Source organism: Varroa jacobsoni, unplaced genomic scaffold, assembly GCF_002532875.2.
Source record: "Varroa jacobsoni isolate VJ856 unplaced genomic scaffold, vjacob_1.0 scaffold_17, whole genome shotgun sequence".
Taxonomy (NCBI): Eukaryota; Metazoa; Arthropoda; class Arachnida; order Mesostigmata; family Varroidae; genus Varroa; species Varroa jacobsoni.
This window is the reverse complement of record NW_019212919.1, coordinates 148,169-171,317: the sequence shown is the minus strand read 5'-3', so window position 1 is coordinate 171,317 and position 23,149 is coordinate 148,169. Positions and strand designations below refer to the sequence as shown.

Below are 23,149 nucleotides of genomic sequence, written 5' to 3'. Positions count from 1 at the left end.
CAGTGTAGTAGAAAAATTTAATTAACCTATACGTCATAACACGGCCTTCGGCTGCGTAGTGTAGGCCTTGTTCAACAATAACATAAGACTCCCAATGCTAATGACACGAATGAAGATAAACAGTAAGATCGCATAATTGAATTTATTCACCAGATATTGTGAATTATCTAGAAATTTGCAGCAATATCAAGATCATCTGAGGCGATGATAATATGGTCCTCACACGAAGATGACCTCCGAAAGGCCATTAGTGAAATACAGCATGAGAGCCTTGAAGCCAATTTGCACTATGTACAAGATGACAATCCTGGCTACATGTTGCAGTACCCCTGTAAAGTCACACCATCGGCGAATAATATGCATTCGGATAAAGAAAAAAAAGCGTTTATACATCAATAAAAACACGAAAATTAGTCGTGTCTTCGGGCAATTATTTTGAACAAATATTTGTTTCGTTGCTATTATACATTACGAAACGCTAGAAAATAAAGTCTGTTGGGTAAAGGGTAGCTCGTTAATTTAACATGCCGGTGAAACCAGTTGGTCTCTTCTTCTTAGCTCTACGGCGACGTCTATAACCGTCTATATGTGTATGATTTTTGTAATAAGAAAGCCAGGCAAAATAGAGACGAGTGCGAATTACCATTCGTGATCATCTGCGGAAGCTACTTCAGCTAAAGGGTCAATAAAAACCTTTTAGAAAACGACCCATTAGACGAACACGTTGGAACGCTATTAAAAAAACATCGTTAAAGCTATTATAACATAAACCAAACTCCAGTGAATTAATCAGCATCCATCTACCGGTAGCATCCATCACCTTGGCGCATTTTCGATGCCCCTACCACTATGGCAAATCGTCCGGAAGACTCTCGCGTGCGACTGTATCATTGTTTGTATTCGCGTTTGTTCCTGTCGGCAACCTACCAGCGGTTTTTGGACTCAATCCGGTGAAACAGACCTGCATCAGAATAGCGTTCAATAAACAATAAGCAAGCCATATAGAGAGATAATTCTAATAATAACGCTAATTATCTTAGTTATGTGACGCTAATATAGTAACAACAACCATTCAATAAACATATTATCACAATAATTATTTTTAAAGAGTATTAGACGAGTTTTTTTGATAAATACAAATATTATTTTCCAGATAAACTATTAGAAAAACTTTCGAACATAGTTTTATGGGTAAAATGGATCATATTAATGCTTTAGCGTGTGCCTTGCCTCATCCGTCCGAGTCACCTGAAATGACGTGCCCTATGAAATATATCGTTTAGGTTGTCTCATACCGCATCTTAAGTGACCCGAAAAACGTCGTTACAAACCATATAACGCTCACAGGGAACAAAACCATAGCTCAATAAGTATTAAGGACTACGTTTAAATGTACGCTTGAAAAGGTAAGGACTGGTTTACAAGAAACGTTTTTCGTTGCTGTCACATAATCACTGCAGGCGAAGTTTTTTTTTTTTTTTTTTTTTCACATCCAGAGTCTGCTGTTTATAGTCATTCATTGTATATTCCCCTAACAACAATGCAAAATATAACTGTAACTTGGAAATACGAGGCTCTCGCCTGGCTGGAGCATTTGCCCGAGGCGATTTCCGCCCGAGGAAAATATCCAACGCTTTTTAATGTCATTGAAATGAGTGAAAAACTAATCGAAAGATACATACAAATTATATACGAGTACTACAGAAAGAGTAGAAATAGAACAAATCCTGAAAATGCGATAAGGCTCGCTATAACTAATAAGGCAAAATAACTTGATGAATTTGAATGAGTGAACTTTCATCATCATCATCATCATCATCATCATTTTAAGGATATAGCATTGAGCATTTGGGCATTGAGAAAGAAACGTACCTAAAACCAATTCTTTAAGAAATTATATAGAAAACACATTAGAATTGGCTTCGCGCCATGATTATGGCTGAAATTAGTTAAATCAATTGTGTGCCAAATCAGATATACATAAAGTACGTTTATAGTACTGCAGCAAGCTAAATAATAGCTTAAGCCAAGACTATATGGAAATATATATGTATGTATTATATACTACCAATAAAGTTTGAAAACTCACCACACCCTCACTCCATTCACGATTGTCCAGCTGTAACAAAAATCGAGCCAAATGCTTACATTTTTTCATCGGACAATTTTACTAAAAAAAAAAAGAGCGCTAAAAATGACTGCAATACTTTGTGGTATGACGTATATTAGTAAAGGTTATCAAGATATTGTTATAGTACCGGCTATACTATTCCGCCAGTCAGCGACGGGTCAAAAGGAATCGGCGGGGCAATAGATGCCATCAAACTAACACTTCTTTCATTGTGTGTTCTATTTCACAAGCAACCATTACCAAAAAATCAGTCGTGACAAAACGTACTTCAGTACTCTGCTCTGCCGTTAAACGTCTACTCACTCGACTGCCTCCCCCAGTGAAGCAGGTCTTCAACTGCAAAATAGAACATTACAAAACGCTCGTATGTAAGGCAAAAACTCCTAGAAAGAAAATCTCCATTTAAGAAAAAATGTGTTGTTTAATTGAATGAATCATGAGCAGGTCATGGGCAGTTTGTATATGTAGGAGCCTTCGTTACGGTCAACATGTTTCATTTATTAGCTATTGCGAACAGATTGGTCTCTTAAATAAATTTTTAACTTAAAAAAAAATTAATGCTTATCTAATTACTATTTATAGTCGCTAGTAGGGGGTGTTGGCTCCTTATCAAATGTCCATGGGTGCTCGAAATACTGAACCATATTCGGCAAGGTTGTAAATAGCCTGGTTTATCTTATGGCGACAGAATGTAAACAAGCAATAAGTTGTACCTGTTCGTCGATGTCACGCGACCTGATGTTGATTTTCATGAGACATTGCCGAGTTTGCTCGATAGCCTACAATTCAGTTTTTGTTAGTGCTAATTGATACCGTAAAATTTTCTTTAACTGGCATATGAATTGAGGGTGCGAAACAATGTTTCACGTCATACACGTCTAGCTAGAAAAATCAACGAGATACATATGCCAGACTAAACAGTATATGTAAATTTGGTCTATTTCGTTTACGGCTATTGTTTTTTTTCTTTGCAGCTTACTCAAATTAGCGTATAATCTTTTAGCAAACCAACAATAGGGATGAATTGATTAAATTGAATCAATAACTTACATGGCCAGCTCCTTTGGACATTTTAGCGAGGCATTCAGACTTATCTTTGATCCATTTTGCGGTATCACCATGTATCTGCTTGGCTTTACGCATAAAAGCCTTTGTTTTACATTTGACGAATTGCCAGGCCGGAGTTTTACCGAATTTGCACACTTCTGCTGGGACTAGGTTCGAAAAGACGATGACATTCGTATGACGCTCGTTATTACACGAACAAGCAGTGCTTTCAGTATCAGAAATGGAATACACCAAGTCGCTATTTAGTAGACGCTAGTAGCAAAGCTAACCGTTGTGTTCTACCAATGTCGTGTGGAAAATGCGTTGAGGTGGAAAAAATATCTGTTTCTCAGAATCGTCCTATCTGCATTCCAGGAATAGTTCCTAGAAATAGTTCCAGTCGTTCTGAAGGTGCCTAATTTAACCTCGGTTAGGTTGTTAAATAACCCATAGTAATTATAGTATTTATTCTATGGTTATCAATGACAGCTGTTATTAATGGGGCTAGCATTAAGGTATATTTAGGATAGAAAAGGCAGTATTATTATCTGAACAAGAGGGTACGTGCAACCAGGCATTGTAACCGGGCCATGATGACAACTGAATAAGCTTCAACTAAGACTGTGTCATTGACCGAACGTTTTCAGTAAGCCGATCTCTATATTCCTCATTGCTTATCGGAACAATGTAGCTTTCAGATTTTCCCCGTTACCTGATCAAAATCATCTCAGCTCTACCTCTCCACCATATGCAACCTACGCGCCTAGTTTTCCATTTTGTCGTAGATCTGTCGCGGGCGAAGATAATATCAATAGAGGTCTTCGAGAACCTGCAGCAGACATGTTGTAGCTCTTAGTCACCGATTCAACGATTGACAGCTTGCATCTTTGCAAAGCAATTAACCTCGCTTCGCTAACATCGGTAGCGCGAGGCTTGCCAGATGGCGACGGAGGAGCTTGCGTGTTGAATCGTGACATGTAGGGGGTTACCGACACGTCTGTCTTGTCGTACTTGTGGACGCGGTATGCTGCCGTTCATAAGCGACAACTGAAGTCCTGCTAGGAAGCGTTATTGTTATATGTGACGTGCTTTAGAAGGGAGAACTGTGGGTGAGACCGCCATAGTAACACTAGTTGATTCCGGAGATGGGGCCCTGGTGTAATGGTGAGTCAGTCGTATTTGGAAAAGTCTCGGGATTCGCAGGTGAAACGGACGCTGACCTACCGGTAGTAACGAAGTCGTTTGTAACATGCGAAGAAACGATTTTAGCAGTTACGCTACTTCGTAGTGAGCGCCATCGTCGAAGGCCATACAGCAATGGCATACAGAATTATGTGTTTGATGTTAGCTTTTGCGTGTCATGGTAATCATTTATTAACATATATATCTTATATATATATATATATATATATATATATAAGATAATTACTTTACCCATAAAAGGCTGCAGTTTCGTTGTCTAGAGTGGAAATACAAGAACGAAATCCTATAAAGGCTAGTCAGCAACGGCTGAAAATTGATTGACAACTTTTATAATAAACCAAAATACCTTTATCTCATATCACTAGGTGTTGTTATGACTTTAAATAAATTTTTAATATTAATTAAATAAATAAGAATTGAAATAACATTTATGGATCTTGATTTTGACTGCACGGGTACACATCATGTTTGCATAGTTCTACATGCCTCCATTTGTAAATCTAGTTACATGCAGTAAATTTCGAAAATTAAATTTTTGAGCTTTTTCGACTAATTTTTATTTTATTGCAAGTAGCATATAAATACAATTTGAACGAATACTGCCTAGCGAAATAGTCTTTACGTGCAAGAATTGTCAGGCATTACATGCACCATGTCAGTTAGTTAAAAACTACATCTGCATTCATCTGCAGATAATTTATACCCTATGTAAATATCTGTTGCGTATTCTATATTAATTTTACCTTCAGTTACTGTCGACGTCCCATCGGGAGAAGCATCGGCATCGGTAAACCACTCAGTTGAAGGCCAAGTGACTACGACCGAGTCTGGAATCGAGTTTTCCGAGAGACCTTCGTCTAAAGCCGACATCCCAGAGCGTTCTTCATCTAAAAAAACGAATTTACAAGTGGTTATGCCAAAAAATCACATCAGTCCTTAACATAGTTTCACCTGAATATTTGTGATGCATTAAAGGAAAACCTGCAGGCATGTAGTCCTGCACGTGACATCTTTATTTATAATATAAACCAAATCAAATTGTGCTTTGTTAAGGCGCTGAATTCTTTAACACTTCTGTCACTTCAGCTATTAATTTATGATACCGTAAGAATAATATAAAAAAAGCAAAATTTAATGTATTTCGTTGCGTATTCCAAATTAAAATTTATATTAATATCGGTAAAGTTCGCCGTGCATAATCAGAATCAATTACTGTTCCCTGCGCCAATTATTGTCCCTATTAGTACCAGATAACGTTGAACAACAAACAGGTTCAGACAGCCGGTGTATACCTGTAGCATCTCCTCATTGCTGGACCGCTTTACAACTGTTTCTAGGTCTGTACGGAGTCTGTGAATATATTAACCATATCTGTTTTTCGCACAAAGCCATGATTTTAATTGGAATTAACCACAGTCCCTTGTTTCACAAAAAGACCCACAAAGAATTGCGCTCTGATTCCTTCTCTATATCAGATTGGTTAAAACCCAGCTAAGCAGAAATGTCTAGCCTATTTACTTTATTCACAATGTTTCTATTTTATTTTTTATTCTGATTATTTCTACTTTTTTCTTTTAGAGCATGTATTTAAATTTTCTCATCCATAATCGAGTTCTTTGGTCCTTTACCATGGCCCATTCATCATTGTCGCTATTCTCTGCCGAGCGCGCCGTCTGCGCGCACCACCGCCCCGAGCCGACTCTTTCCCTCGAGTGACCGCGTAGCACGATTGTTTTGCCGCCACGTCGTCTGCTCCGTTCATTACAAGAATAATATCGGCAGCAGCAGGCTACCCATCCGGTGCAATCCTAACTGCGCTTATTACCTGTCAGTCAGCCAACTCTCCAGGCACTATCTGGACTGTCAACGTCGTCGGCTGAACAGAGCTGCGCCGCATTGACACAGACGGGAATACCACTACCGTTAACATAGAAATAGGCTACAGTAAGACGGCAAAAATTATTGCTTCTATTGACGTGCTTCTCAAAAGGCCTTTCCCCTCCCCTTTTAGTAGACACAGTGGATATAGGATTGAAAGCAGAAGACTCCTCTTGACCCTAGGGGCTGACAGAAATCAGTGGTGCTCATGCCACCACCGTGTGCTTCTAACTTCTGGGGGTAGTTGTAGAGGGTTATAATTTTGGTTTGCGGTGTTTATTTAATTTTTTCCATCGTGAATTTTCTATTTGCTTCCTACCACTTTTGTTATTTGCTCTCACAAATTAGCTAAGGTTTCTGAGCAATTTGCTAATGATGATCGACTCTGGGAACAGAACGCTGATGTCATAGAAGTCAATGGGTGACTGTTCCTGCTTGCCAGCGTGGTAAAGCTCCATGGACGGTTGTGAAGCGTCGTTATGTTGACGTGCTTGCGTGTCGTTATTGCATTGTAGTGTGTGTAATAATAATCGTGTGCTTACTTGACCGAAGAGCTATTCTGTAGGGTTGAGGGTGGTATCGTGAAGTATACTTGACTGGAGCGTGTTGAACGCACAGAGAGAGGATTCTGCTTACAACGAGTAGCGAATCCGATTTGAGACCCAAAGGTTCGAGTATAAGATAAAATCAGATATCATCAGGTGTGGTTTGCTACGAAAATCGAGCGCTAGACACAACACACGATGGCAAACGCACCATTAATGGGCAATGCGGAGAGTGCACCAGCGGTCCACAGTAAGCCAACTACGCTAGGTGTCGTTGGTGGTTCCATCCCCCCGACACCGAATGGGCCCCCGAGAGAGAATTCAACAACGATAGTCTCTGGAAGTGACAATGGTGCCCCGGGGACCTTTGCCAGTGCTCTTACAATTTCACCAGGTATAGCACCATCGACTACGACATCCGATGAATTTGTTGCCGAGTGGGGCTTTGATTTGAACGAACTCTATCGAATGGCTAGAAGCTTCTTTTGGTTAGTATATATACATACGCACAGTAAATAAGAATGTAAAGTAACCGTAGATAAGCGAAAACTTTAATGTAACCCCGTTTGTGAGCACAGAGTCGCACGTTATTTAATTTATGTTTTCGTTCAATTCAAGATCTGCTTTATTAACAGAGTATTACTAAGTGTAGCTAATTTATGCTTAGAAAGGAAGACGTTCTAATAGTATTTTAAGCGTCTTTCAAGACGTTATCTACAACTATTATACATTATATCTTTAACATTTCTGCGTATTCACAACTGCACCACCCACTGGGCTTCACAGAAAAACGTCGCCACGACTTATTATAAAAGTTAAAGGGATAAATTAAATGTTTTAATGATATTTACTCTTGACAGTGGTCAAATATATTGGCATTTCTTTTAGACGAACACAAAAATATATAAATGTAACAGACATAGCCATATGTCAAGCAATATATAGGTCCACATGTGCCCTGAGAGTTCGTACTAGTGGTTTTCCTTCAGCGTCGAACATAAAGCCACCTAGCTTCCACCAGTTGCTGTAAATACTAGCCAACTAAACTTTGTTTGCTTGGCAAGATGGACTACAGTTATTGCTGCACCTGTGTATAGGCCCATGCAGCTCCTAAGTGCAATAAAACCCAGTTATCTTCTCAAGCCACCACAGCAGTTGTTACTCTTTTTGCCTATAGAAATGCAATTATGTTTATCAATGCAATGTTTGCATAGACGATTTGGTTTTCAACTGTAATAAGGCTTTCTGTGCTCAGAACAACAGAATATTTGCCAGGCACATGACAAATGCCCGATAAGGCCAACCAAGGCCGCTTTCACACGGTTCCAGTGTTTACTAGCTCGGCCACGACGTTATGTGACGCGGTGGGATTGCAGGGATCAGGCGACAAAAGCGACTCCTGTAGCGCTAATGCCGAACCCTTCTATTATATCGTCATAGCAGTAACCAGTGTTATGTTAGAATCAGCAGTGGTTATGCAAATGGTTAGGCAAGTGCCTACCCCTTCTGTAAACATTCAAAAATGTTTTTCTCAAAAACACGAAAAGTTTTAACGCCCGGCGTCGGTTTTCCATCCATATAGTGAAAACGTGCGGTTAGGCAGCTTAGGAAATAACGCAAGTAATACTGCGGCTTTACTATGTAGCGTGCTCTACAATTTCCCCATTGTTAGATCACGGAGTGGCGAGCTGCGGTTTGCATTAGCTGAAGACTATGGGCGAACAAGAATCATCCACTGATCATCATTATATGACGTATTTGATTGAAAAACGATTTTTATGGGGGCCCATGCAGGGGTTACAAGGAGACACGTGCAACGGAGTAAGCCTTAGGAGCGATATCGATTGGTTTGGCCTAAGTATTTGCTAAATTGGTTAGTTTAGCATAACGGACAAATACGTAATTTGCATGTTTATCGTGTGTAATTATGCCTGATATATTTTAATTTGGTTTAGATATTGACCAGTGAAATAGGAATGTCGCATATTGTTCACTTGTAATAACAGGCACATACCCTCAGCAGAGTTTAGTATCTACAGCTTTGCATTGCAATATTATGGAACTATCTGTGTTCCGTTAGAATAGCCGACAGCCTGGACGCGGGGCCCGTATCTTAAATAACATTTGCCCAGCCAACCGTAACGTTAACGATGACTTAACCATTCGATTTATTGACTGCTTGTTATTTCAGCCAAAATGAAGGCAAAGCCTTTCACGTGTCGTACGAGGATAAATTAAAGTTGATTGCCTATACGCAACAGGAACGACACGGGCCGTATGATGAGGGCAAATGTGAGCCTGTTGGGTACCTCGACCTTATAGGACAGGTGTGAATCATGTTTGAGGTGCATTAAACGCAAGAGAGTTTCGGAAAAAAAACAGCGAAGTCATTACAGGAATCAGCCCCCTACATATTTTTGGTCCGACCTTTATTCAGTGGGAGAATAATGTATATTCGCATTTTTAGATCTATCTCAGTTGAAACATTGAACAATATCAATAGGCCGAGGCGGAAAAAAAATAGTTATCAAATCTCTTAAGTGCTGTCGTTTTTTTTTAATTATTTTTTAATATTAACATTTCAGGATCGACGCGAGGCCTGGTTGGAATTGGGTCATATGAACGCCCATACGGCAAAGCAGGAGTTTGTCGCATTACTGCATGATCGTTGTCCACTCTTTAGGCCATTCGTGTGCGCACACAAAGCCAGCAAACAGACAAAGGTTTTAATACTAAATTATCTTTGATGATTGTCTTCGTTTAGAATTACATATGGACAAACATTAATCATTATGGTTAAAATTACCTGCGTGTAATCAAGACAAACTGTATCTGATGATTTTCATTATCTAATACAGTGCTTAACTGTGGTTGCAGATTTACTAACTTACTAAAACTTTACTAGTGAAATGGTAAGAATGTCGATATCCCGCCTTTTTTTGTGTAACTCCATTGGTATAACTAAGCGTATGCTATGGTAATTATTTTTTTCACATATTCGTCCCTGTTCTCTTTTAGTCTAACACACAACCAATTCCTTAAAGCTTAATTTTCTTTAAGTTCGGTAGTTAAGTCGTTAATCTTTACATCATATGACTGGCCTCCTTAGCATTCGACCTGTTCGACCCTAGATCACAAACCGTCTTTAAACTTGACAGACAGATACGTTACGCACTGCGCTATCACGAAGACAGCTAAAGAAGGTAGCACGATGATAACTACCGGACACTCTAGCAGCTGTCAAATATCTCTGTCTTTCTATTTTTGAGTATTCAATGGTGGATGCTATTGACTAGGATAATTTTAGTCAATTTTAATTGCTGTGCTTATATTTTGTGTACATACAGAGGAACGAGCATGCTCCAGGAGCCGCTGGGGATACTCGTAGTCCTGACTCGTCGCCATCCAGCCCATCGCATTATCCGTTACTAGGAACAGTCGACGGGACTGGTCCTAATGAGACGATGATTAAGGCCGTCCTAAATCAGCAAACTCTCGAGCAGTTTTCAACCTACGCAGCGCAACAGGCACCAAATGATGAACGTCAGCAAAAAACGATTATTGCTCAACTTCAAGAGGAACATTTTAAACAGGTGCCATTTCAATTTGGTTGTTGCATTCGACGATCTCTAATAATCTTTTTCGAGAGCTGTTTGATAGAGACATGGTTGGGTAAAAAGTTACTGCCCACCTGAACCAAGATTTATTGCAGTACTAGCAGAAGTATGTCTAGGTTTGCGGAAAATCTCCGAAATTTCTTTGCGCTTTTTCCAGAAATAAATTACAATTGACTAGTAGGTTAAGTTAGCAAGTTTATTTGACTGCAAAATTTTCAGTACATGAAAACGTTAGCAGAACAGACAGCTGCCCTTTCGTTAAATAATGGCCGTCGTGCGCAACCGACATCGACGGGTCTAAACACCGCGCTTACCTCAGGTCCAGTTCCTTCACCAGTGTTATCCACGTCATCGCCAAATCACCTTCAATGTGGCTATTCGAATTCGGGCGGGGTTTCGCCTCAATCAATGAAAACTGTGATTACACATTCAACCGAGTTACAGCTGTATGAAGACTCCCAGCAGAATAATCAGCACAGACCTGAGGTACTCATTTCGAGGCCGCCGCATGACGCGAGTCATCACCAGGTTATGATGTCGACACCGTCAGATCGAGGGCAGCCGGATCAAACCAGCCAAGGATCCACCCCAGATCAAGGGGCTTCACTTCTACATCAGCATCAATCACATGAACACCAGCATGGACACGTGCATCATGGTGGCAGTGGCGATCATGCCGAAAGCCAAACCGGAAGTGGTGATGCAGAGGACTCGGATGAAGACGAGTCTTCACTAGTCTCTATTGTCGATTTATCTATGTGGACGAGAGGGGATATTGTCGAGTTTAAGGAGTGCATTCGACAGGAAGGCGGTGATTCCATTATCAAGGTTGGACATGGTGAGACGGTTACGGTACGTGTGCCCACCCATGATGACGGACATTCGATCTTCTGGGAGTTTGCCACAGATCATTACGATATTGGTGAGTTACTTGATATGCTTTAATTGGAATAGAAAAAAATAACTTATTTAGCAATTTATGAAAGTGGTACTAGATGATATGTATTAACAACGGCTCAGCTCTAATGACTTTTGGGCAAAAATGCTTTGGCTTCTTCATCGATGACGATGATTTATATGCCTTTAAACATCTTCACTAGTTGTGGATGTAGTCGTTTCAGTGACTATGAACAGGCCGTTTCAAAATAAGTTGTACCGTAGTAGAGTTGTTCTAAAAGGCCACCTAAATTATACAGTCGACTGGCTGCAACAAACACAGAATCTCTTTTTCATTGATTGTCTGATTTGGGTGAGTCTTCTGTCGAAGCATCGAGATCTGGTGTTGCTTCGACAGAGGACTATATCTGTACTATATATATACTATAGATATAGTCCTCTGTCGAAGCGACTATATTTGGTGTCGCTTCGACAAAGCACTATATCTATACTATATATATACTAATATATCTGGTGTTGGTTACTTCTGCATGCACAAAATTCCCACCAGAAAGCTTAGGCGCTTATGATATTTACAAAGGGTTACTAGTTACTACAGACTCTGTAAATTATTTTACTGTGTCACCGGATATTATCCAATCAAAATGTTGCTAGGTACAATGAGACCTCTTCGCGATTGGTCTGCTTCAATAGACCTAAATTATCTGTGCGGATCATGCAGTCGTGCAATTTATCGTGTGCTAACGTTTTTGTGCATTGGGTAAGATCTTAAAATCTTGGATATCAAATAGAGCGCCGAGCAAACACTGTGATGCCTGACGGCCGGAGAATTGAGGTTAGAGCAAATAAAGCCTTATCATTATTACTATTATTCCTGCAGTGCACTACACAAACACCAGCTTTCGTTAGTTTGAAATATAGAGATTTGTCACTTCCTTGATGTTTACATTGCTTATCCTTGCTATAAATATAATTGCATCAGAGGAACGAGGAGGCCTCAGTAAAAACAAGTGATTAGCTCTAAGAGGTAAACATAGACGTAAAATTTTCAGTTTTAGGTGTTGTTAGAGAAGCATGAGGATGAAGCTAACATTTGTATCTTTGCTTCGTATTTCTCTATCTTTAGGATTTGGGCTATTCTTTGAATGGACGAAGACTCCGGGGAGCGCGGTTTCAGTTCACATCAGTGATTCAGAAGACGAGTCTTGCGAAGAAGAAGAAGAGCATCCCGGCAATGATGATGTTGAAGCAGTCAAGCAAGTAAGGAAAATTAAAAAAGCGCGCTGCTTTTGATAATTGCCTGACGTCATTGAAAGTGGGTCATTGGACCAAATTCTATTTAGGCATAACAGAAATATATTCTCCACAACAAATAAATTATCTTTCAAACAATAGTTATTTCGTTTGTGGTGAAACTTTGTCGTTGTCTATGGCATTGTTTTATTTTCAGGCAAAGGACCCCGAAGGCCCGCCAACATCAATAATCGTTCCCATATACCGTAGGGACAGTCATCTTGAGGTGTACGTCGGGAAACACCCGTACCCTGGACAGGGAATCTATCTGCTTAAGTTTGACAACTCGTACTCGCTTTGGCGTGGTAAAACGCTCTATTATCGTGTTTACTATACAAGATAGGCGGTTTCATTTGGATATATATGGGCAGCCGCATATTATGAACGCGTTGTTTCTTGACTCAAGGAATGGTCACCATAAGTTAAAGGGACTGTGACTAATCATTGATCAACGCCGATAGGTAGTGAGTAGCGACAAACTATGTCGTTCACTTACCTACTGCTAGGATTAGGATATCTATGGAGGAACACTTCGCTACTGTTTAGTTCCTTGACCATGTTGCTTGTCCACATTGAAAAAACATCATGAATTGATGATGTATACATCAAAGACGTTCTTCGTGAAGGTGGTTACTGTGCTTATTGTCATTGTTTCATGAGGTTCATTAAGATACGCGAAAACGATAATGGCCATTTAGAAAACCGAAAGGAACGCGTGAAAAAAAGTGAAATAATGACATCTTCAACTTAGCACGTACATGTTTATCCCTGCTGGTGTCAAACAGAACACCAGTGTTCCTAGAATGAAAAAGAAAAACTACATACATATATATATATCGGTGAATTTAAGATCTGATTTGTTTTATGAACTTGATGAAACGTTTGATAACTAAAAAGCTACCGCTATAAGGTTTCGCTGATCGAGGTGCAACTAATGATAAAAGTATATCATACTGTTATAGGGAAATACATATATATAGTTACCTTATAGCAGCCTAATAAGCCGCAGCGCAATAATAGTGATGACGCTGCTGGAGCCAACATGACTGCGATTCTTGGTCGTCTTATAAAACATCATTATTATCAACACTAGGACGAGAGATAGGTTTTCGACGGTTACAATCTTCAAGATTACGCGAATAGAGCAAAAAGAGGTAAAAAAAAAAAGGGGGGAATAGAACATCCCTTTGGAAGAAACCAGACAATTAAGTGATGAACTAATATCATGTCGTTGACCGAAATCGGAACATATATACACAATATATATGTAATCTGACTAGGTGTGGGTGTGTCTGTGTGCATACGTACAAACTATATTTAGCCGCCCTCCAGCCAGAAACAGAAGATAGCTAGTCATAATTTCTATGAAATCAGCATACAAGAGTTTCTGCTTGAGGTTTACTGCAGACTACTGCGAAGAAAATACACACGTAGCAACGCAGTATTAATATGGACATCAACTAGGGTAAAGTGAAATGTTGCCATTTATGGATAACACAGCAGTTATCTTAAAGACACACATATATATATATATATATATATATATATATATATATACATATATGCACATATATATAAGGTGAGTAAATAAATTATAGTGCTGGACAGTCACAATGCCGCGGTACTTTTAAGCTTAGAGAAAGAATAAGAACGGTGAATGTGGTGGGCATTGAGTTTGTGAATCGAAGTAGCGCGCTTAGATCATAGACTAATATATACGAAGCTAGAGGCATATTGTGTGTGGTGTTGAAATATCTACCTAAAAACTTGGCAGATGAAAAACAAGGCGGGACGAGAAATGAGAGTGCACATAGGAAAACAGCAAGTCTGTATAGAGATGCAGAAAAAAGATGACAAGTGTTTCTGATTCGTAGCTCGTGGCACTCACGGTAGCATACCGCACACAGTCGCTGTTTCATGCATAGAAGATAATTAAGAAAAAAAAAGTCATCCGACCGAATACCAGCTAATACAAAGGGCAACGTCAGAGAAGGAAAACATTGGAAGAACGTGGTCGGTAAAGGTCGGAATATGAGACGATGTCGTATTTTAAATAAACATGTCACTGTTTGTCGGCAGAAGTTCCACTTGGGTTTATTAACTTGTTTGTCTCTTGCAAGTAGATGTCTACCGTTCAGTCTGTCGTTGATGTCGATGTTAATTCTTAGAGCTTTCAACGGATGTAAGCGTTCGTTTTTGTGTACGCTGGACGAAACTTATTCGAGATATTGCAACTGAGCGAACAGAATTGTCGTGTTTTCAGGTTGCAAATTATATTCCGGCAGACTCCGGTCATTTATATGTAACGTTTAAGAACGATATGTTTGAAACATTTCGTACATAGTTAAAGTACCAATTTCTTGACAATTCTTGGCTGGTAAGTATTATAAAATTGGCAATAATAGTAATAATTCACAATAACAATTGGTCTGTACTAAGAAGATTTATTTGCAACAACTTAAGCTTTTGGCTAATCTAAAGACTATAATTAAATTATGTTTGATTATATAAAACACAATTTAAATATAGATTTGTGTAGTGTTTGCTTTGGCTACGTTGTACCTTTATCGCCTTAATAAGTAATCGATTGCCCAAAATATGAACACGTTATACGTAAGTACCAATAAAGCGGCGAAAAAAATCAAAATAATTTCTATATAGCACGCGTAAAGAACTCTTAACAGGTACTATTTTTGATTCGGCGATTCTGTTTGCTACTCAGTGAGCATCATTTCCAAATTCCTAAAACGCAACTGAAGCCGAGTATTGAGAAAGCGTTTACCCTCAACAAAAATTCGGCCGTTCTTCCAACGCTAACATTGCCGTATGATGGTATGAGAGCGGAGGATCTGCTGGCGGCCCTGTTAGACGAGCTGACAAAGGGCTGTCTGCTTAGATGCTACACTCCAACAACGGCTATAAAATGCAAAAGTCGTATGATCTGCGACGCTTGCTTTCTCCTGTGAAAACCTCGAAATCCTAAGCAAAGATCGTTTTGCCCACCCCAACAAAAAATTGAAATGCATACGGAAATATTACCAGCAAATGAATAGCAAAAATTCAATAGGCGGCAACTGTCTATGTAAGTTGTATTACTATATAGCAAAAATCACGTACAGCTAATTAAAGAGTGGTTAAATATTTTTCGAATAAAAGGGGGAGGGACGAATATAGGTGTTGTTTGTTGATTCCAAGGTAAAGCTCTGCAATGTTCTAGCTCTATTTAGCGAACCAAATAGCCGTCCATTCCAAATATTATCACGATACAACTCGAATGCCATGTCTTAGGATTTAGTATTATTTTACATATTCAATAAGCGTTTGCTAAAAAACCTTTCTTATGCGTCACCACAAAATGATCAAACTTACTAGAGACTTCTCGTCCGTCCACAACCTATAAACGGTCGTGTAAAACTGTGATCAGATCGTAAGAATGCGGAAGACAGAATATATTGGAATATTAATATAGAAATGTAGTACAAGTTAAGCTTATGCCATCCGTACCAGATGTTCTAATGCGTACACCGGCCAAGATTTACAACTAAATGTTGCATTTAGCCTCTGTGTCGTCAAACGCACGTCTATTGGCCACATCAGGACGGCCATTAAAACGGTCATCTCGGAAACCCAATTATTTGAATAGCGTCTACGGTAAGGCCTAGAAGGGATAGTGTTGCCCCATTCAACCACGCGCGGACCTCCCTGTTAACCAATATAGAAACATTTTCATTCTCAGTTAGTAAACATAGTAAGAGCACTGCTGCCGCCATCCATTTGCTAGTTTTTTAATAATAGTTCAATTTTGTAATAGTCTTTTCGCTTTACCTTTCCATCCAAAATGAGAGAACGCGACCTATAAACGGATGTTGCCCTTCGCCTTTATCTTTTTTTTGGAATAGAAGACCTGTCAAGTGAATAGAAAACATGGCCAATTTACACGTCGTAATGGGCCAGTGCGTCGAAGAAGTGTACACACATTTTAGTCTAGAATAGTTAGTTGGCCCCTCCTTTCTGGTAGAGGTGTCACGCACAAATACTAATGACGTAATAGTCTAACGACTACTACGCCAGCCTAAATAAAGTTTCTGAAAGCTTGCAGGGTTGTTCTGTAGAGATTTAAAATGCGTTTCGGTAACAAAAGGTTTCTTTGCGAAATCGATGTTTGGCGTCTGCTTAACAAAAATCGGCAGCAACTAAATCAATTGCTCTTCGCCTTATTATTCGTATATACATCGCATGGCGAAGCTTAATCCTGCCTCCACACTCGGCATTTCAGCACCCACCGTGACGTTAATGCTACGACATGTTCTTTTTATTAATAACTTGCAGAAGTTACTCATATTAACATGTCGAATATTGGTTTTTGCCTAATTATTTTCATTTACGTAACGGCCGCATCAACTTGCTGACTTCATTGAGTTTCGATGCTAGAACCGCGCGGGACGGCGGAGATTTCCGCGGATAATTACCCCCTGGCAAAAGCAATACGTCTAGTATCTAAATAAAAGAGAGTTTAGTATTATATGTTTTAGGTATTTTTTTGGACTTTCCTGCAAACAAAAACAAATTCTTTGCTTACATCGTCACCGCTAAAAAGCAAAAGCGCTTTTTATTTTACAGCTACCTGCTTATTGAATCAAGCTACTTCCGCGGACATCAGGCATACTGACGACTTGCAATAAAACAACCGACAATCCAGCAATCAAGATAAAAAATCCGACCTAGGGTTATTGAAATTATGTATGAATTAATAAAATCATTTCATATATTTAGCATAAAAGAATAATTAAGATTCGCTGAGCAAGCTAGATGAAGCATGCCTTCATAGCGAATCTGACTACATTGAGTATCAATAGTTTATAGGCTGGCTAGTAAACAAAGGTCGAAAATTATTCTAATATATAGGGCACAAAATGATGACTGAGAAATCGAAAACATCATTGACATATAGGTAAACCACAATAAACGGGCCTATCAGTCCCATTAAATTCTTAAATAATAGCTTAATTAAGAACACTATTCACTATATATTTTTACTGATATTGTTGAACTACAAGATAGCATCTGTGTCGCGTACCGCCTGGGTCGATGTGTAATGTCGCGCTAAAAGCGAGTACCAACTAGTTCATAGTTAAGGTTTTCGTTGGACAAGGATTTTGGTCAGATGTGTGCTAATTTCATGTAAATGATTGTTCTATTTCACAGAAATCAAATTCAAGGACGTCTAATCAATTGTAAAGATAGAAAAAAGCTATTGCATATCCACTGTTCTGAAAATGTTGATAGAATAGCAAAAAAGTTGAAGTTCTACGCACATAAACACTGACATACTGAGGCGGGCCACATTGAGATTACCTAATAAAGTTTGACCCCTTCGTTCATCTACATTGTGGTAATTACTGACCTATCCCGCTCTTACTTAGTGGTATGGGTGTGCTGTCTTTAACCGGACGGCCTTCGCTGACGATCCATCGTTCTGGAACATCGAAGAATAGGACAAGACAAAGAAAAGCTCTGATTAGTTCTTGTGAATGTGTGTACACCTACGAATGCACCTCGTTCTTATCCGCAACTACTGCTGCGTAACGCTCTAAGGAAGTTGTACTTGGTCGGTTATTCGTGAATACCCTATATTTTACGCCTTCAAACATTAGGTACTATCAGGAACCTTGAGCCGAAAACAAATGTCTTTTTCTGTGATAAACTACATAATTATACGCAGGTACAAAACAACTCTATTTGTGCCTTTTTCACAAAATATTTTTCTCCTTGAGTGCATTAAAAAATTTAGAATCTGAGAATTTCCGTTGATAGGTGCCATATAAATAATATAATAATAATATAAATAAATGCATTGCTGTACGACAAGCTGTTTCGTCACCTTCCTGGTTGCGGGTACATGTCAATCGACTGCTGTATCTAACAGCACAATACTTATACCCATATTAGAACATCGGCTTTTCAAGCAGAAACTTCAGTTGGCTTGTCTCATTTCACTCGCGTAGAAAAGAAGAGAACGCTTACAAGCTGACATAGAAAATATCTCCTACAATATTTACGATACTTGCTTTGAACCTAATTATTCGGGTATTATATTAGTGTTGAATGCGTCTCAAGCAATGCTTCTCTATCCAAAACAATAGTCATGCGATACTTCCAAGCCAAAACCACACGTTCTGTCTTAGTTGGCAGCTGTATAGAAGTCTGTAAATAAACATACTGGCAGCTTCGTTGAAGAACTGAATAGCTAATTGAGACGACTGAGATGAGAGTGTGAATAAATATATGACTACTAGCGCGAGATCTACCCCTACCGCTTTCTGGTATCTCACTAGATATTGCCTTAACAGTATTAAACGTAACGTTCCTTACCATAATATACTGTAATATTCTGGTAATTTCCTATTTGCTAGTAAAGAGCAGTAGGGGGTTTTGTTGTTCCTACCTGAAGACTGCACGATATATCGTTCTGTATTACTGCCAATAGAAAAGCAGTCGATTTGACAGAAGTTTATCACCAATTGAGGTCTACTGAAGGTGCAGCGTCTGTCAGGTTAATAGTTTGTTACGATGTTTTCAGCATTTGAATCACTCTGGCGAGGCACGAAAGTCCTACGCTTCCTAAAATATAAAACGACTGCACAATATAAGTCAGTTGGTGTATTTTGCTGAAATAGTTTCGAATTAGCACAAAATTAACCACTGGAAAGTATTTGCCACCCAATTTCTAAACATTTGGCCGTATATTATCCATTTTATAATGTAAAAGATGCTTCGATTTTGTCTTCGATCGGTTTAGTTTCTATTTTGTCATTTACTAATTCACCTATCCAATTAATTAAACTAACGAACTTCCCTAACGGCCTTTGTATCAACATCACTCTTACCATTGTTTTTATAAGTTTATCGGTTCAATTTTCGATCTAGAATCGGTTACCAGTGCCAGACAGGAGCGGTTAAAAGATGCTTTTCAGTCGTCTGATGTTCCATGACAGCCATGCATATTTTAATATACATGCGAGCTCCTAGGTAGTAAACTTTACCATTTTTACTTTATCATTTAGAGCAGAACTGTCATGAAAACGTGGAACTTCGATATCCGATATCAAGGTAGCATATAATACTACAACAGCCTTCTAATGGTATGAAGTAAAACAGTTTACCAAAATCCTACATTTACAGAGTTCTCCTTATCGTAATCTGATACGGCCATGAGTCATTATTCCACAGAAAAACAAAGTAAGTATAAATTGTACCGCGCTCGTAACGACCCCGAACGGTCGATCGGCCATAGTTGTTAAAGGATGAGTTATATAATGACGTAATGTCAACATAGTAGAAAGGAAACGAAACGTAGTCTGTTCTACGGAATTGAAGTTTAATTTTTGGGTGAGTCCATTGATGTCCGAGTGGAGAGATGACATGTAACTACAGCTAAACAAGATAACTATTCAGACGTGTTTAGTTATAAAGCGAAATTTGTGTTTGAACGAGCGATTTTAAGACTTGGCCAAACACGAATTAACTTGAATGATGGACATCAAATAGGTTCTCTATATTTGGTAAAAGGCTGACCGGGCGTGTGACACCGATTTGTTAAAATGTTCATATACAAATCTATCAATGTATGGAAATTATCTATTACTCTATTATCTATAGGGAACCCTTTGTCAAGTAAATTAACCGATCAATTAGTATTATTATAACTAATATTGACGATAGCTTTAGATGATAGACAAAACATGCTTTTATGCTTATAGAGTTGTACGCTTGCCGTTGCAAGTCACTCATGTTCTAGCTACTTCTATGCAATTTTTTTTTTCTCTATAGTTGTAGGATACATACGGGATCAAATATACAAAACATTTAACAGTACATAACGAAAGATTTCACAGGATAAGCCGTCCACTGTGGCGATTTAATATACCTTCTCAAAAATTGACGATAGGCTTTCTAGGGTTATGTTCGTGAAATTATTGTCGTAGCAAGCTTTGACATCTTATGACGAGCACAGTCCTATGGTGACAGAATAGAGGCTTTTTGTATCGTCTACTTGGTCATTTTAAGTGTGTTAATTACAATTATACGAAAGCGCTGTTCTCGCAAAAATTTTGACAGTATCTCAGCGAATGTATGCTCGACCAGCTAGCGATAGACCACGTTACAACAAGGTCCCCTACGGAATTAGAATTTCTCTATAGTAATAATTTGAAATTGTCTAGAAATAACAGACATTGCCATATGTTCGTTTGATGCATGCGTGTCTACAATGCTTATCTACGATACAAATTACTGTTGTTCTCACCAGAATGCAGAGCCTTTCTCACATTCTAGAGCTAGCGAAATGAAATCATTTTTTCCTTAGGTTCGTATTAGCCTGCAGCTCTACGGGGTGATAGGTCATCGACTACAAACCGTGTCTTATTTGTTACGAAAAGTTACGCTGGATATAAGCGAATAGATACTGCGTTCGGCATTTTAAGCTAACTGCTAAAAGATGGACTTGTTTACTAATTAGTTAACACGCAGATAAGAAAATAAGCTTACGGTAGAACGAAATCTTCTGTATCTGGACCCGTGCCCTGACATGACACATTATTATTAAATACACGAAATTTGTTCCTTCTATACTAGTTCTGTCACTCCGAGTTATTCATTGATGTTTTCTTTTACCACATCAACGACAGATGTTACTAGTTCGAGAAACACAGATGTTTTTTTGTTCTTACACACGGACTACTAACGATAGGGACGAAAACGTTCTTTTCGGCAATCAAGACACTCAAGCGTGCCAATTATGAAAAAGTCATGCGATTTTAATTGCTGTAAAATTTTTTCAGTATATTAGTTCTTGTGAATGGCGAAACATCAGGAATATAAATTATACGGTTTCTTATCACTGCTTGGAACGTTCAAACAGAGCAATAAACACGAAAAGCCTGTCGTCAGTTTCAAATAAATGTTATGCGGTAAAAATAAAGAGTAGGGAAAAACGTTTCTTAACAGCTTGAAAAATAATCACTTGACCAATTTAGGTTATGTTGTTCATAGAACACACATGTATATACGAACTGTACATACCAAAATTAATATCCTAACATTGCCACGAGGCTTTTGCCCCCACCTTGTATATTTTGTTAATGTCTCTCCGAACTGCCTTTATATATATATATATATATATATATAAAAATTTTCCGAAACCAATCGTCCAGGGATACGTAGAGATAGAAAAACTAATACTTACGGGGTTTAGCGTCGACATTTGAAAGAAATCCAATGAGTATCACTAGCGAAATCGCCTCACTCCAGGACGTATTCAGTGGGTGATATGCCATTGTCTGTTATACCGCTATTTGACAGATGCAGAAAACCGTATTGTGTATTAAAACTACAACTTTCAGGTTCTGTCATTCGATTTGTTGTTAAGCAGATGGAAAAAAGCATTCGCGTACCCCGAGGGAATTTTGACCTGCTCTTCTTTAGAATTATACTGTAAGCGTATACCTTTTACACGGCTAGAGGTGCATCTATGTACTTTCGTTGTAAATATCGCAACTCTTAGAGAAACTATGCAGCCACGACTACTATCCACTTTAAAATTACGCAAAACACACACAAACAAAACTCATTTGTCAATACCAAGCTCCACGAAACGACCTAGTTATGACACTTTGAATCGAATTGGCTAATCAGAATGCGACTAAAAGCTGTGTCCAGAACAAATTTAAAAAAAATGGAGTCCTGAATTGATGCCTGCACTAAGGCAGGCTAGAGGGTGCGTGTTCTACGCGTTAAACAGAATGCAACGAAATCAGTTCTTCTCTAAAAAGAACGACTCTGGAACCACGCTTTGTTCCAGATTGTCACTGCTTGATGGCGTTATCCTTACCCCTGCAACAATCGCTAGCGCCGCCGCGGTTCTCATCTTTTCAAGGGCGAGAAAAGCACCCTCACCGCTTACTCGAACAGCGTTTAGCAGTCACTTGGTATGAGTGAGAGACTACGCGGCGCGTGAAGGCGCGCGTTCACGAGAATCTGCCTTTCCCCCACAGCCGACAAGTTTCTGCCGTTAGTGATCCTGGGCCCTCCTCTTCTCAAAACATGCCGTCATGTGCACCGAGTTCCGTGGAGACATAATGGTTGCACTTCATTGATGGTGCCAATATGCGTTTTGGTTAGCGGCGATAGCAGCGACTGCGTTTTGCCCATCGTGCGGGGTTTTAATTTCTCTGGGTGTTCACCCCTTACTAGATTTACCGCGCAAACATTGTCGACCTATTGATACTGTTGATTATGATAGACCCGTGGCGAAATAAACCTGCTTTTTATATCGGCTTGTACTTTGACTGTCGGTAGCAAGCTACCGTAAAAAACAAAGAGGGGTCTGCTGACTATTTTCTGATGTACACAGTAGAATTAGCACAATATTAAAAGCTAACTCGGAGACCGTTTTTAAAAGAAAAAAAAGCGTAATTATTTAGTAATTACGATCGTGGAAAATTTCGTCTGAGAAGGATCCTCGGCCTCAACCCAAAGCT

The 23,149-nt window shown here is 39.0% G+C and overlaps 2 protein-coding genes and 1 long non-coding RNA gene across 14 annotated transcripts; 2 read left to right on the top strand and 1 right to left on the bottom strand.

The window, feature by feature from the left end:
• Positions 1-128: 128 nt before the first annotated feature.
• On the bottom strand, positions 129-22,519 carry LOC111272925 (uncharacterized). 11 transcript variants are annotated; one of them, XM_022854766.2, is made up of 10 exons: positions 22,501-22,519; positions 21,856-21,960; positions 18,016-18,087; positions 5,125-5,268; positions 3,182-3,345; positions 2,845-2,910; positions 2,372-2,467; positions 2,090-2,119; positions 928-961; positions 129-329 (listed from the first exon to the last, which is right to left on the bottom strand). In XM_022854766.2, exons 2-10 carry the CDS (start codon positions 21,944-21,946, stop codon positions 220-222), a joined length of 807 nt encoding a protein of 268 aa, XP_022710501.1. In that variant the 5' UTR covers positions 21,947-21,960; positions 22,501-22,519; the 3' UTR covers positions 129-219. The 11 variants fall into 11 exon arrangements, with proteins under 11 accessions (XP_022710501.1, XP_022710814.1, XP_022710751.1 ...); XM_022855079.2 differs by lacking the exon at positions 22,501-22,519 and adding an exon at positions 22,116-22,485 and having other exon boundaries at positions 846-961; XM_022855016.2 differs by lacking the exon at positions 22,501-22,519 and adding an exon at positions 22,116-22,484 and having other exon boundaries at positions 805-961.
• On the top strand, positions 5,559-14,698 carry LOC111272572 (Golgi resident protein GCP60). The gene is made up of 7 exons (XM_022854141.2): positions 5,559-7,292; positions 8,996-9,131; positions 9,390-9,527; positions 10,152-10,397; positions 10,641-11,343; positions 12,445-12,578; positions 12,769-14,698. The coding sequence occupies exons 1-7, from the start codon at positions 7,003-7,005 to the stop codon at positions 12,952-12,954; spliced, it is 1,833 nt and encodes a 610-aa protein (XP_022709876.1). The 5' UTR covers positions 5,559-7,002; the 3' UTR covers positions 12,955-14,698.
• On the top strand, positions 19,790-22,941 carry LOC147754017 (uncharacterized). Of its 2 annotated transcripts, none has more exons than XR_015315995.1 (2): positions 19,790-19,850; positions 22,471-22,941. It is a non-coding gene; the product is annotated as an uncharacterized LOC147754017 (long non-coding RNA). The 2 variants fall into 2 exon arrangements; XR_015315996.1 differs by lacking the exon at positions 19,790-19,850 and adding an exon at positions 19,884-20,000.
• Positions 22,942-23,149: the final 208 nt, after the last annotated feature.

Excerpts from the sequence above, each read along its gene's own strand:
- LOC111272925 (XM_022854766.2), bottom strand. The coding sequence starts at position 21,946 with ATGGCATATCACCCACTGAATACGTCCTGGAGTGAGGCGATTTCGCTA. Across the intron at positions 5,269-18,015 it reads ACTAAGTAAGAGCGGGATAG|ATGAAGAACGCTCTGGGATG; the intron begins GTCAGTAATTAC and ends TCGTTTTTTTAG. Across the intron at positions 962-2,089 it reads GTGAATGGAGTGAGGGTGTG|GTCTGTTTCACCGGATTGAG; the intron begins GTGAGTTTTCAA and ends ATTCTGATGCAG.
- LOC111272572 (XM_022854141.2), top strand. The coding sequence starts at position 7,003 with ATGGCAAACGCACCATTAATGGGCAATGCGGAGAGTGCACCAGCGGTC. Across the intron at positions 7,293-8,995 it reads ATGGCTAGAAGCTTCTTTTG|CCAAAATGAAGGCAAAGCCT; the intron begins GTTAGTATATAT and ends TTGTTATTTCAG. Across the intron at positions 9,528-10,151 it reads AAGCCAGCAAACAGACAAAG|AGGAACGAGCATGCTCCAGG; the intron begins GTTTTAATACTA and ends GTGTACATACAG.